The sequence below is a fragment of the Augochlora pura genome, chromosome 6, assembly GCF_028453695.1.
Source record: "Augochlora pura isolate Apur16 chromosome 6, APUR_v2.2.1, whole genome shotgun sequence".
Classification (NCBI taxonomy): Eukaryota; Metazoa; Arthropoda; class Insecta; order Hymenoptera; family Halictidae; genus Augochlora; species Augochlora pura.
The window spans coordinates 6,105,668-6,121,034 of NC_135777.1; the positions used below are offsets into that span (position 1 = coordinate 6,105,668).

Consider the following 15,367-nt stretch of genomic DNA (forward strand, 5'->3'; position numbering starts at 1 on the left):
TGTGTCGCGTTCGGTTCTCTCGTTGTGGAAAAAGAAAGAAAGAGGGAGGAGAGCGACACGTGTGCAGAAATGGAACTGCCGAGGGATTTGCATTTACCTGATTAACCTCTTAGGCACGACGCGCCACTATTGTGGCTTTCGTGAATGTTTTGTGCTTTACTCGATTGTTTGATTAATTATTAAAGTAAACGATTAAAGTGAAAGTGTGTATGCATACAATACATTAAGAAAAGAATATATGTAATTAATACTAGGTATAGATATACGGATAAAATGTATATTAAGCGAAAACGGTAATTTAGTTACGAAAAACTTTATTTGCGCAAAATCCTGCCGTGCCTAAGAGGTTAAGTGTAAAGAGTGGAGAACAGCGATGCGATAATAAATCTCGAGAAAGATTTGAAAATCCCGCTGATAAATTGCCGAACGAGTGCTACAATAAATAATACATGGTATTAAACATAGCATTGTATTTATTAAATAGTAATAAATACAATAGAATAAATAAATGCGCGATAAGTGGAGATAGTGAATAATACGAATAAATTATGGATAGCGAATTATAAGTAAAAAATAACAAATAATAAATGACTGGAGTAATCGTAGCAAAGTCATCGAAGAAGCTGCGTCCATTTGTTGGAGAAGCTACTTATGCAGGTTCGACCGTGCTCCATTGTTGCGAATGTAAAGGCGTTGCAACCGCATTGTTACTGATATCCTATGCTGATAAGGAATAGAAGAAGACTCGTTGGTTCGTCGAACTTTGTCGAGCGAGTGATAAGACGACCCCAGGGAAGATTGCGATCGAGTTAATGAATAATAGCCGTTCTATTATGTCAAAGTCAAAATCAAGGTGCGCGCGACAGTGAAACGATTTCGACTACGTAGCCGATGTAAAATTGCAATTGACAGATCTTTCAGGGAATGTGCCAATCACTGTATAGTCATTAGACAGCGGTTTCTATGCATTTTTCACAAAAATTACAAGAACGTTGCATTATTTTCAAACCGTTCGATCAATTTTAGTTATCTTTTAATCTTTAAAATTATAAAAATTAATTTATAGTAATAGTTTAACCACTAAAGTAACCACCATTTAATTTAAATTTCTAATTCAAAATTCAATTTATTAATTATAATTTTTACCTCTTTTACAATAAACTCTCTAAGTATTATTATATACTTAAAAAATATTTGAAAAAAAATCTAACAATTAATTCAAAATCTGTAATTAAAATTCGACTGACTTTGAACAGAAAAAGGATTTGCGCCTTAAAAATTATCATTTTGAAAAAGGATTTCAAAATTTGATAATTATAGCAATTGACTAATATCCACAGTGTAGGCTATATCATTCGAAATTTACGTTCGCTATATACATTTGCTGTACGTATTGCTTTTGAAATTTTCAGAATTCAGACGCAAATTTTTCGCGGACGTATTTTTGGAGCTACGTACATTCTTCGAGAGAATAAAAAAAAAGATGGATATTTTTCAAAGATTCGCGCAATAGAATACCGGGGTGATAGCGACGTGTTGAAACAATGATCGGCGCGTACCACGACGTCGAAACTGGTCGAGAGACTCTGTCAAAGTGTCAAAAGACGATCCCCGGCTGTGGTCGCCGGCTATCGTGCATGGCGTCGCGACACGCCTCTCGCGTGTATAACCGTTTGCCTCTCAAGACAAACGTGTTCCACGTGTCTGACCTCAAACTCCTCGATCTTCCGCGAGTTGGCAAACATGTGACCTTCTATTACATAATCCCGAGAGCGTTTCCACGTGTAACGCGATCTACTTGCTCCGAGGAAGAAGAACACTTTGATCCGCTACAACCGAAAATGTGTCTCGCCGAAATGCTGTTCTCTCTCTCTCTCTCTCTCTCTCTCTCTCTCTCTCTCTCTCTCTTCCCCCTACCCAATCCTTCTCCTCCTACACAACCCTCTGCAGTATAACACAAAATTGTCTTCATTTATAAATTCCTCGTTCGCGATTGCCTTGCTGTTATTTAACAATTTTGACGTTTTTTTTCATTAATTTCTTATCAATTCGTACTATTTCTTCTACCGTATTATTCGGGATATTATTTTTTTTTTTTAAATAAAACAGGCAAAGAAAAAGAAGAAGAAAGACGAGGAGAAAGAGCCTATTGAGAAGTGTTTTGAAAGCATATGGAAACGAGTCTGCCGGCGGTGCAGTTTATTTTGAGATCAGATAAACTTTCTTCGGGTCGTACAGATTCCAAGAATGGTTGCATCGATTATGTCAGCACTGGAATCGAGCCGACCCGAAATCGCGACCGTTCCACAATCGCCGCCCATTCCCGTATCCGAACTTACAAGGACGAACGTGTCCGATTCGTTTCGCGTCGGTCGCTCGAAACAGACCGGTCTGCTGCGCAAGCCGCGTTCGCGAAGATTGTTACAGGGAACGTGAATATCGATGATGCATACGCAAATTATGTCATCCTTTTATTCGGTCATAAATCTCGTTTACGATCGATCTTCGCGAGGCGCCGGTACATTATTCTGTTAGTATCGTATAGTAATCGGTCGCAGTTTCAATCGGAAATCCATTAACGACAGTGGATGAACAGTTTTCTCTGGCATCGAAACAACGATAGAAACTGCTCATCATTTTCTTATTTTCCTTTTTTTATTTACCTCATCGCTGTACCCTAAGTTCGTAGAATAAAAATTACGAAGCAATGGATCATTTATTAGCGTTTAATAAAAACATATAGCGAATTCGTAAGAAGAATAAGAAGCTTATGAAAATAACGAATACACTAAATGACAAATATATTCGAACGGAATATTTATCCGAATGAAATTTTATTTGAGTAAATTGTTATCTGGGTAAATTTTTATTCGATTTTAGATAAATAACCGATAACGTCCAATAAGATTGTATTCTCTTTTATAGGCCATTTGAATAAATATCCTCGTCGAGAGGGTCGCTAAGCGGTTTTGAAATTTTCCAATAACGATCGGTAGTCGTCGCTGCAGCAACAGGTAGCGATCAGTCTGTGCTCCCGGCAAGTGTTCGCATGGAGAAATCGACAATCCGCCAATTTACATTGATAAGGAAGGTCGTGAGCATAAGGGTCCGTACAGCAACACGCGTCGTGCAATAATTTTTCGCCGCAGTACGGGTACACCGAACTGTCGCACAAAGGACACCGTCTGGAACACCGAATCAAAAATTGACCCTTCGCGACACACAATTCGTACACAGTAAACGCGGACCAGTACGATGATCCGCAAAATGCTTGGCACGCTTACCTGTTGTACGATGGTTTGTAAGCGTAATTAATCGGAACGTCGTTATGTTTAACATTCTGCTGAGGTATTCTGGTCGATAAAAGTGAAGCGAACGCTGCTTCTTGCTTCGCCTCTGCTATCGAACTTCTCGTCGTGTCGCTTTGTTCATCTGGTTCGTAGATTAATATGATTATTAGAATAGCGACGTCCATTCGGTATGCATGCATTCATTTTCAAATCGCCATCGGTTGCATTCTCCACGGTAGAATAAGTAAATTCTGTATTTGCCCGATAATAATTAAACTAAAAAGTTATGCCTTGTTTTTGATAGATTGAAAATAAAAAGTTCACGTTTCTAAATTATTGGAAACTTTCCACAGTTTGAAATTGTAATATAGTGTTGAAGAAATTTCTCGGTTTTCGTGTACTCACTCGAACCGGTAACGACGCCCGAACGAAGAATCAAATATACGCCGATCATCGCCGCGAAGCCAGACATTTCTCTTGAATTGCAATTGTAAATTGGTCCGCGCTTTAGCCAACACCGACGAGCACTGCCGCACACGTCTTCCCACTGAAATCATCTACTCAATGTGATTTTTAGTTGAATTTCTTTTCGCAGCCCACGCATTTTCCATTTACATACATGTAGCTCGGGTTTCAGGTTTCTCAGGCGAGAAAGATCCTAAATGGCCAGAGTACCCGTTACTTGTAACTGGTCCGGAGCTTCCTGTTCTTCTTTTTGAAGCGTTGCCGATACGCTTGGCAATCATAACCAAACTGTGGATTTTATGCGTTTGCGATAAAAATGGCATAAAACATAGTAAAAGTTTGAGGACATTTCTGCCATCTCCTCGATTTATTGAAATCATGGAGAGAAAAAACAGAGTATTATTAAAGTTATATTCCTTACAAATTGACTCGGACAATTTTTATTTCGCGTTAAGATCCGCAGTTTAATCGTAATGGTCAAGAATGAGTTTTTATAAACTTGTATGTACCTAATGGATATTCTGATTCTGAATCTCCAATAAATGTTCCTAATTTAAATGGGTGATTCGAATGATCAAGAATGCTCTTCAACGTGATTCGTTTTATTCGATAAATTAGGAGGACAGCCTTCTATGTTTTTATACGATATCAATGCGGTAGATTCTCCTAAACAGTTCTGCATCCTCCGTTTAGTTTTTCAAGCCTTAATTTTGTCATAATTAATGTGTCTTTACGACCCTACAAAGTGCGTATGTGGCGCCTTTATCGAAGAAACAATGAAGCTCGGTTCGTACAGCGCCGCAATTGGAACAGTGGGAAAACATTCAAATTGTTTGCCAAAATCAACTGTTGGTAACTCGGCGAAATTTTTTAGCATTTTAATAAAACAGTGACGCCACATATGCTATCTACAGGTTCGCATAGAAACATTAATTTTGACAAAATTAAGGCATAAAGGTTTTCATACGAGTCGAAATAATTACAAATTATTTTTAATTATTTTAATTTTTATTAAGTGGCGGTTTCCGTAGATGTAATACATGGTTTCATGCGATTTAACGTATATGTTAATAACTGAAGATTTTGTAATAACTTTGTAACTCTTGTATAATGCCTTTCGGTATATGGTATCACTGATTCCAATGCGAATACAGAGTTTTCATGCGTTTGTTCCTGTTCCACTATTAGAGCCTTTATAACAACCTGTTAAACAAAGAATAAATATTATAGTGTCCACAAATTGTTTGTTGATATTTGAACAGTTTGTTTGAATATTTACTTGAGCCAATTGACAATGTTTGCTGTTAGTATTCCATATGATAGCACATCTCAGTAATTCTTCCTTGTACGAAGAACTTAACTCAGTAATTGTTTGTAGAAGCTTGGGATAACTTTCGATTAAAATACCTGTAGAATTTAATTTCTTACTATCGTTTCACGGAATCTTGTGATTTCTTTGCACTTAAAAATCTCAATAATGTTATCGTAAAAATATAACTTACATTCTATAATCTTCAGTACTTGCATGGGCCGTTTCAACTTCAAACTTAAATTTAGCGCAGAAGATAGTTTATTCGCGTCAAGTAAGTTTGCCAATTCCTGTTCTTCGAGGACTAGCTGTTTCGTTTCTAATTCTGCCTTTTCCTTCTTTTCTTGTGTTACGTCTTTCCAAGTAATTAATAATGAATCACTTCCACCGCTAATTATTATTTTCTCGTCTCTTCTAACTACATTTAGAGCGTCACACTAATATATTACAAATCACTGAGAAATTCAAATGTACTCAAATAATACTTGCCAGCCAATGCCCACACACGGCTGTCATGCTCTTCTAAACTACATAAACACTCGGATGTTTTGATACTCCAAAGTTTTAAAAGCCCGTCCCCACTCGCTGTAATTAACTGCATACCACGTGATAAAAATTCTGCTTTCAATACTGAAGATTCATGACCTTCCATTGTCTATAATATTAAAGTTATTTAATGTTAATTTATTAAGTCCAGTTATAGGTAATTTCCTTTAGAGTGCCATTAAAATTCAAAGTATCGCTAATTAATAATAATTTCTACTCTATACTATATATTATTATTACACATATACATATATAACTGATCGGTCTTTATACCATTCCTTACTTTTAAACAGGAAAGATCTGTCAGTGACCAGAGCTTCATTGTACAGTCGGCTGACGTTGTTAAAAGTACTTGATCAATTGGAGAAAACCTTACACACCAAACACCTCTTCTGTGACCATGGAATACTCCAAGCAATTGTAAATCATTGGCTGACCATAACTGCAATACATAGGTAAATCACATTTCTGAAGGAAATATGTACTACAGAGAAAATTATTAATTATGAACCGCTTAAAATTTAATTTATCGCACTTTTGCTGTTTTATCTTGTGATCCAGTTGCAATCAATTTGTCATTTGGTGAAATAGTCACAGAATTAATATCCTTTCCGTGAGCTAAAACGGTGTTCGCCACATTTAAGGAATGTTCATCTGAAACAATCAAATATCTGATGTAGTGTTAAAGATAGAAAGACGTGAATGATGGCCGGAAAAATTATAATTACCATCAAACTGTAAATTGTTTGGTAGGTTCCACAATTTAAGACATGAATCTTGACTAACGGAAGTAAAGAATTTACATGACATTTGAGAAATTGCAACAGATCCAACAGGAGCAGTATGCTTAGTAGCAGATGCAATACAAGACACTTTTAAAGATTGCTTATTCATATGCCAAACACGAATACTATTATCCTATAAATATATAATAATATTATCGTATTATTATAAAATGTAATAGATATAAAAATAAAATATCATATAATAACATATTATTATAAAACCAACCTTCGCCGAAGACAGGAATAAATAGGCATCGGCAGGCGTTGTTGCAAGAGCGATAACAATGTCTGAATGCCCACGCAATAATTCGCAATTCATAGTTAATGTATCATACAATTTAATGTCACGACTGTTAGTAGCAACAGCTACATGAGTTCCATTCTCTCCAACGAAAACCACATCCAAAATTTCGTCGCTATAACCGGCCAACTGAAAATAGTTTGATTTTTTTATTACAATCGGTATTGTATTTAAATATGAATCAATTACAGACAGTAGCACAACTCACCTGTTTAATACATTCAAACGTTTCTAATGAATAAACAATGATATTGTGATCAACAGTGACTGCAGCAAACGTATTATTGTTCTGATTATAAAGTAGATGTGTTATAGAAAGGCTTTCTTCTCCTTCTGTCGATATGTCTGATAATTCGTGGGCATACACTTCTTTTCCAGCTTTCATTTCCCAAATCTTAACTGTACCTGTAACAAATTAAATCATTTATCTCTTGAGTCAGTAGTTTAAAGTTAATCATTATGTGATTACAAACAATCTAAACCTTTATTTCCCGCAGCTGCAACATAGACATTATCATCCAATCTGTTTTGAGCAATTGTTGGTAGTGATACATTTTTAGGTATAATGAAGGCATCTTCAATTTCTTCGTACACTGGTAAAACACGTATAGGCGATTGTGAAGCAATATTCCATAAAATTAGTACTTTATCTCTTCCTGAACTATATGAAATGTAGCGTGGTCATAATACAAACTCGTTTGCAAGCATTTCAAGTCGCGTAATATCGTTACGTTACCTAACTAAGTAGTCACTGTTATCATGAAACGATATAGATGTAACTTTGCTGAAATGACCAAGGAGTGCAATTTCTCTGTTACCAGTTGATATATTCCAGCCATAAATTTTTAAATCATCGCCAGCAGCAAACAAAAGATTCTTTTCATTGTCAGGATGAAAATCTAAAACACTAAAATTATATAATAGAATACAATACCGTTAAAAATATCTTTTTCACCTTGAAAGACTTGAGAGAGTTTCTATTACGATAAACTCGGCAAAAATTATTATTCCTTGTTACAAGAGATGTGTCTAAATATTTTAGGAATTCTCCGCATCGTAATTGAGCAGAGATTATACCTGACGACTCCTTCAGCTCCTCTTAGATTGTGAATACAAGTGTGATGTTGCAAATCCCATAATTTGATAATACCATCAGTGCCTCCTGATGCCATCAAACTGTTTTTGCTACAGTAAGCAATACGTGCTACCGGACCCTTGTGAGTTGATTTCCATATCTTCAACAACTTATTATCTGAAACGGCAAACATCATTTTAATACAAATAACGTAACAGAGAATACAATAGTATCAAACTGATACGGATTGTAAAGTTACAAAAAAATAATGAGATTACCTTTCCAATCCCAGAATTTAAAGAGACCACTTTTATGATGTGTAATTACGTTTAAATCATCGCTGCTTGCTGTAAATGTATTAATCGCGTCTTCATCTTCACTGTTTCCATCTTGCAAACGAGATACCACCGTTAAGTTATTCTGTATGGATACAACAAAAACTGTAGCATGCTTTTGACAGAATAAATATTGTCCGTCGGTGCTCCACTGTAATATTAAACAATATAATTATTTTATCCCTGTTAAATTTGAAGTTAATCTGTGCATCAATGTGCACAATGTACCTGAACATTTCCTCCGGTGTAAAATGGTCCATGCTTTGATTCAACAGCAAGCCTGTAATTTGAATTTCTTTAGTTAATTGTCATAACGAACACTGACATATATATAAACACACAAGAGTAGTACGATAAATTAAGTATGAATTTTTAAAATAACAAAGTAACTTACGCTTCTTTTAAACCGGCGTTACTCATTTTTCTATAAATATTCCAAACACATTATCATAAATTTAATAAATATGAGAATTACTTCGATAACCTGGTTGCAATTGTGTATTCCTCGTAGGTTATGTTATTCTCGCGCACGTGGTCGCGCGACATCAATCGAGTGCGAGAAATCGAGTTCAATTTCTCGTGAATTGTGGCGCCACGTGCTCCGTCAATCGGCGCGACATGACAAGAAGACGGACGTAATAACCGCTAATACCGAATGTTAAATAGTAACGCGTTAAGCTTAACAAATCCCGTTTGTTCTTCGTGAAATAACAGAAAAGATAAAATGAAGACGAAGCAACGGAGGAAGACATATCAAAGCATTAGGACGCCTCTATCTGAATTGACTTGAAAGATGTATTTAACTGGACGAGAGTAAGTCATTTAACTTTTTCACCTTAATTTTTCTTCTATACTACATGCTCGAATAATAATTATAGGCTATTAAAAGAAGCGTACACGTTAACAATTAATCTTTTGCTGTTTCCCTTTTTTATTCATCTAATTAAGTCACCATGATATGATTTAACTAAAACGTGAAACATTTAACCATGCTACCATTATTACTATCATTGTTACGATGTTCATTTATAATTTTTTTTCTAAACAGAAGCTATCTTCTTAAATTGTACCAAACAGGAACACGATTGAAATTTCGTTCTTTGTTCAATACTTTTAATGAATTTAGTGAGTTTAAATTTTACCGAGTAAACATATATATGTTTATATGTATATAGGTATGTATGCATATGTGTACATGCATGTATGTCGTATTATATCGATAACGAAATAAGTGAAAAATTCACGTTTCTCCAATTTATTTTTTCTATCCCCGAGCCTGTAACAAAAAATTGAAAGAGACTGCAGTTCTTAGATCTCGGATAACTTATACGCGTACCGATAATTGTCTTGAATTTTATGGTTAAGATTGTCAGCATGTATACAAGTTGACAAGATTTAGAATACGCGTCGTTTAAATATTTGTTCGTATTCGAAAAGAGTTATTCCGTTCGGATGGTGCCCGAACATTTCGGTGGGGTGTAACTATACGTCGCGGTAGTCGCTGTAAGAGATATGCGATTAATAATTTCGTTTGCCGTGCAGCGATATATTAAAGATGCTAATGTGTGGCCAACTATACCGTGCATTTATTGTTTGCTGTACCATCATGTGTTCCCTATCATATGCAAACGGCTGAATGTAGCATTGTAAACGAATCGGCGAGTGGGAGAAATAGCTGGGTAATGTCTGGTTTCCAGCGAATTAGTCTGAGTTTGTTAGTAAAGCAGTGATGATGGAACTTAAAACGTTTTTAAGAAGAAAAGATCATGCCTTCGGATTTCTCGTTTATCTCGTACAAATATTGCACCTGACCTCGTCCACCATGTGAGTTATGTTTTTTTATTAAAAAATTTACTCGCGAGCTACTATATAATATTAACGCTTCTAACGCGACGATTTCATTTACTATAACCGTACAATATGGTGTTACCGCACAGGTTAGAAAATCGATCATTTCGTAGCGTGTTAAATTTTCAACGGTATTTTGCTAAAATATTTTTCATTTAACTTTATTCTACGATCATGCTCGTTATCGATGAAATTGAAATTATAGTGCATCCAGGTGTAGTTAATTATTTATCAAATCGTCGTATTCGCATCGTCGAATTTCATTCGATTTCTGATTATTCGCACGCGTTTAATTGAAACAGCTTGAAATAAGTCAAGAATAAATAAGTGCACGCGCGCTTAAATCCGTGAAAATTCGAGGACAAAGCTACCATACAATGTTCTGTCGTGCAACGAGAAACAGCGTTATAGAAAGCGTGTACCGTAGAAAAATAAATGAAAACTCTGTTTTCAATCGCGACGATGTACGATTCTAAGATAACCTGTACAAACACTTGCATGTTTGATCCTATAAATTAAATGTGTTTAGCTAGATAAGATGTAAATGTTGTAATTAGCGGTAGCCCCCGTCCTATCGATTTCGAACGAACTTTTTCTTCCATTCGGAAATGTACATCACGGAAATTTCAGTAAAAGACAGAACAAGATAGATGAATAAAGTGATGAGATACTACAGATAATAAAGTTTCTCTTTATTATTTTCGACTTTGCCACTTATTTTCTATTCTGTCATATCTTTTCACCGCATTGCTTGTTTTCTTTTCCCTTTTCTTATTTTATTCATAGATCATAGAAATTATTATTATTATAAATTTCGTCTCGAAGAATCGCGACAGATTTTCAGCGTATCGTAAACGCAGTCTCTGCCGGCCGTATACAGAGACTACATTATGCTTTTCGGGCAAACAAGCGGTCTCTTTAATCTGCGGAACAAAGATTTCTGCGAGCGAGATTAGATCGTTTATTATGGCGCCGGTCTCACGAGACTGCAGCTACTTGGAACAAGAATGTATAGGGTGGTACGGTAAGAGTATCGTTCCAATTGTGACAACTTTCAGCGGACAAGCTCTATAAATGAGTTGTCCGTTCGCGACAGGTTTTTCAAATGGAAATGTTTCCGTAAAAAATGGCTTTTCAACGAGTGACTAATTATTGTCTCCATTGCAGCGCGTGAAACACAATATCGCGCTAAACTCGCGAGCATAGAATATGTTTAGGCGTTATAAATAATATAATTGCGATGCGCATAAAACAGGCGTACGAACAAATATATATCGGAATGTAGAAAAATATTGTTTTCATTTTCGGTGCCGTTACGAAGAAAGAATTAGCTTGAACAAACAACGCTATCGTATTGGAACCGAGTAAGCGCGTCTGACCATCGCGCGTCGATTCTACTTCGTAGCAATTCGAATCGGGAACTGTTCTACTGGCGAGTCCATGAATTTATTAAGCCGAGCGGCGGAATCAGGTGTGGACAATGTGCATACCCGTATTCTCGGCGTGAAACAACACACGTATAAATCATGGAGGTGTCGAACTATATGATCGAGAGACCTTGTCGATAGCTGGTTACGTTGACACTGTGCGCAAGCAACGTGATTTAACGGACGTTGCCGGGAAACTATAACAAGCAAGCGCGAAGCTTTAAAATGTTTACAGCTATTAAATTACTTTAATTTCTATTTCCATGAGATATTCGAACACGTTACGCTAATCGTCGAGGGCGCGAAGCTGGATGGACGCGAAGACGTTCGCAATTAGAACAAATTGACGGCGGTGGCTTTCTAAGTTTATCAGCGGATCACGCGTTGAAAAATTAGCTTTTGTGTTTCGAGGAGTCGCGTGCGTTGCATCATGTCACGCGCGTAGTTATAAATACAAAACAATGAACTCAACGCTGCGACGGATGGAATTGAAATTCAAGGCTCTTCATTCGAAGCAACTTCTTCCTTTATCTTTTGTATAATAACGCGCTACGGCGCTTGTCACTTTCGCGCGTGGATTTTTCTACCATTTCGTTTTCTCGTTCCTGAAAAATTGTAACGGAGGCGGCTTCCAGAGACTCTTCGAAATTCGGGTCGAGCAAACTTTAGTTTATGCGAACGATGCGATCTTGTTTCTAGATTGGAAAGTTGTCCGAAATTGAGCAACGATCATTCGATGACGCAAACGGAGCTTATACAGGAGTTGACGAACACTTGCCGTTATGATAAAATGGCCAGGCCGCTGGGTGAAACGAACGCCACGGAGCCAGTTAAAGTCTATGTCAGAGCTTACATCTATACGATCAAGTCGAACATGGCGAAAACATTGGTAATTCGCGCAATCCACGATTTTACATTTAAAACTGGTGCACTTACTCTTGGAAAGCGGTAGAGAGACTCGGCTCAAAACTGACAATTTCTCTACCAAAATCTTACGTGGCCGTCTAACATGATCGTCTCGCCATTTTATATTATTTTTTAAAATATTTTTCGACATTATTTAACGTTATTTGACATTATGATGACAATTATAATTTGACGTTATATTATTTCTTAAAATGGCAAAATAACAAAGTGGGCTATATCAGAAATTGTATTTTAACCCCTTGCACTATGATTCCTTTCGCGCTGCGTTAATTAGCATTTATTCGTTCTTAATATTTTCTTTAATAGGACTAAACAATTCCTATTTCTCACATTGTCTTTATTTATCTTCGTCTCTGTGCTTCGATAACAGAATAATTATATTTGATTTCGATTCGAAATAAATGAATAATATTCATATTTATGAAATCTTTGTCACGAGTCTGATTCATTATTATAGCGCAAGGGTTTAACGATACAACGGCAATGCGACGGCCATGCTAGATTTTGAACGACCTAGAACGTTGCTTTTGACCCCGATCTGCTGCCCTACACGTAATTTATAGTATGTCTAACAGTTCTCTGTTCCATACGCACGTGATACACTGTGATTACAGCAATTTGACGTGCACATGATACTGCAATACAGATACTTGGACAATAGGTTAAAATTCGCAGATATTGCTCCACGCTTGAACCAAATATACGGCGGGCACCACGTGCACGATATAATTTGGACACCGGCCGTCTATGTTTCCAATGAACGAAGTTCAGCCCTGGTAGGGACCAACGTTAAAGATCTGCTCGTTTCTGTAGATCCGATGGGACTCGTTACTTTAAACACCAGGTTTGTAAGAAGCAAGAAACAAAATTTCTAACCAGTGTGCACGACTCAAGATTTATGATCCGTCCCGATTTTCAAATATAAATAACATTTTATTTTAAGCTCGCTTAATTTTCTTACAAATTCTTATTTTGACGTTGTTTTTCAAGATACTCGATGATACTTAATGCTTTATTATTTTTCATATAATAATATTTGATTCATTTGCAGGAGGATTATCATTAATTTTCATATTTCATTTCTTCTTCTTTTTATTATTATCTTTAATGTACGATATCTATTGTTCAAAGTTTTTATTGTTTATCGCGTTGATCATCGATCTCTCATTCTAGCCAGACACCACATGTAAAAGACAACAAATTCTTACTGAAAATTACGTCCATTTTCCAGGTTACAAGTTACTCTGAATTGTGGCCTCAGGTTGGAAAAATTTCCGTTCGACGTCCAGGAATGTCCGCTGATTTTCGAAAGCTGTAGGATGGTCGTTGTTGTTGTTGTTATTGTTTTACGAGAACAAAGTGTTTTTACGAATGAATGGAATTTTTCCCTACAGGGACATACGACGTGAACGACATGATGCTGATTTGGGATCGGGATCCGATAATATTAGCCGACGAGTTGCATTTGACCGAGTACAAGCTTGTCGACAAGTGGGTGAACAAGACGGATGTGTTTTACACCACGATGGAACAGCATTACGGTCATTTTGGTATGTTACCGTGTTCAACGTTATCAACATTATCGACAAATATTGTTTCACTTTAAAGCCATGCTCAGTACTTGATTTATTTAATTTATTCGCTCAACATGAAATTGACTTGTAACATTTCACAGCCGGCAATTTCAGTACGATCAGTATCACGTTCAAGCTTGCTCGTGAAATGGGTTTCTTCATGATGGACTATTACATACCATCCATATTGATAGTCGTGATTTCTTGGGTGTCCTTTTGGTTGCACATGGATGCGAGTCCGCCACGAATAGTTTTAGGTAACGCGTGACAGGAACAATGCTGGATTCGCGAATAAATTCAAGATAAACATGTCTCTTTTCATATTTTTAGGTACAAACACTATTTTGACCTTCATGACTCTGGCGTCGAAACTAGAAAACTCGTTGCCGAAGGTTTCCTATATAAAAGCCAGTGAAATTTGGTTCCTGGGGTGCACGATATTTTTATTCGCGGCGATGGTCGAATTTGCATTCGTCAATACGATCTACAGACGGAAGTAGGAAACATTACGCACGATTATTATCGTAATTGAATCGTTACAATTTAATCGCTTTCCGATTTTCCGTAGGAAGAACGTGCCGCTGAAGAAGGTGAACAGCAAATATATTCTGAAGTCAACGTTGACGCCGAAATTGGCGCGCAAACAGTTCCAAAAGAATACCTCCAGCCTGGAACGATCACGTTCGTGGTCGTCGCTCGACAACGCTACCAGCACCGATCAAGATTACACGAGTCAAAACTACCTCACTGTACATGTCAGTTCATTTAGGAAAATGGAAGCATCGGTTTCGACAAAGATGTTTTCAAATTTTCTGCGACAAGCGAGACTGCCTTTCTATTGAAAATGCTGTTTTCCAGAGTTTCCCGAGCACGCTGAACATACCGTCTGTGAAGATCGAGGAAGACAAGGATCAAGAATGTTCCGTCGGAAGCATCGTGACCGTAAACAATACTCCACCGCCGAAACCTTTCTCGAGAAGGGCAACCCTAGCCCAGTTACATAACTTCACGACGATGACTCCTCAAGAAATTGCTCAATGGATCGACAGACGTAGCAGAATTGTGTTCCCCGTTGCTTTCATTATATTCAACATTTTTTACTGGTCCTTTATCTGGATATAAGTGTCTCGTTTCGCGATGCAATTATTGCTGTATTCCATCTGTTTTCTATATTATCGGCAGAAAGTTTCAACCTCTTGCCTTCGAACACTGTCAAGCATTGTCTAAAATCGTTATCGAATCTTGTAGATATCATGAGATTTTCTTCCTCTGCTTATAGAGTATTGTAGATTGTAACGATACTCCTTCATAGTATCTTGAAAATAAAAAGCCGTGGAACGTAATACTAAACCACGGGGTTAAATCGCTATCTCTAGGCATCTCATTTTTATTTTAACAACCGCTACAAGTTGTAATTCTAATTGTTTATAATATGACCAACGTAATATTATTATTATCGCCAGGTATGTATGTACCTTTTTCATT

At 36.8% G+C, this 15,367-nt stretch overlaps 3 protein-coding genes across 4 annotated transcripts; 1 reads left to right on the top strand and 2 right to left on the bottom strand.

The window, feature by feature from the left end:
* Positions 1 to 2,728: 2,728 nt before the first annotated feature.
* On the bottom strand, positions 2,729 to 3,851 carry LOC144471292 (uncharacterized). Its single transcript, XM_078183190.1, has 3 exons — positions 3,696 to 3,851; positions 3,285 to 3,432; positions 2,729 to 3,185 (listed from the first exon to the last, which is right to left on the bottom strand). Exons 1-3 carry the CDS (start codon positions 3,760 to 3,762, stop codon positions 2,960 to 2,962), a joined length of 441 nt encoding a protein of 146 aa, XP_078039316.1. The 5' UTR covers positions 3,763 to 3,851; the 3' UTR covers positions 2,729 to 2,959.
* Positions 3,852 to 4,760: 909 nt separating this feature from the next.
* On the bottom strand, positions 4,761 to 8,663 carry LOC144470827 (transducin beta-like protein 3). The gene is made up of 15 exons (XM_078182374.1): positions 8,501 to 8,663; positions 8,335 to 8,386; positions 8,050 to 8,257; positions 7,774 to 7,948; positions 7,433 to 7,603; positions 7,179 to 7,357; positions 6,905 to 7,101; positions 6,622 to 6,825; positions 6,339 to 6,528; positions 6,146 to 6,264; positions 5,894 to 6,052; positions 5,554 to 5,719; positions 5,258 to 5,482; positions 5,035 to 5,162; positions 4,761 to 4,958 (listed from the first exon to the last, which is right to left on the bottom strand). Exons 1-15 carry the CDS (start codon positions 8,524 to 8,526, stop codon positions 4,767 to 4,769), a joined length of 2,391 nt encoding a protein of 796 aa, XP_078038500.1. The 5' UTR covers positions 8,527 to 8,663; the 3' UTR covers positions 4,761 to 4,766.
* Positions 8,664 to 9,815: 1,152 nt separating this feature from the next.
* On the top strand, positions 9,816 to 15,249 carry LOC144471604 (pH-sensitive chloride channel 2). 2 transcript variants are annotated; one of them, XM_078183818.1, is made up of 9 exons: positions 9,816 to 9,930; positions 12,081 to 12,270; positions 12,923 to 13,152; positions 13,540 to 13,622; positions 13,703 to 13,858; positions 13,984 to 14,139; positions 14,213 to 14,378; positions 14,451 to 14,637; positions 14,741 to 15,249. In XM_078183818.1, the coding sequence occupies exons 1-9, from the start codon at positions 9,836 to 9,838 to the stop codon at positions 15,002 to 15,004; spliced, it is 1,527 nt and encodes a 508-aa protein (XP_078039944.1). In that variant the 5' UTR covers positions 9,816 to 9,835; the 3' UTR covers positions 15,005 to 15,249. The 2 variants fall into 2 exon arrangements, with proteins under 2 accessions (XP_078039944.1, XP_078039945.1); XM_078183819.1 differs by having other exon boundaries at positions 14,451 to 14,631.
* Positions 15,250 to 15,367: the final 118 nt, after the last annotated feature.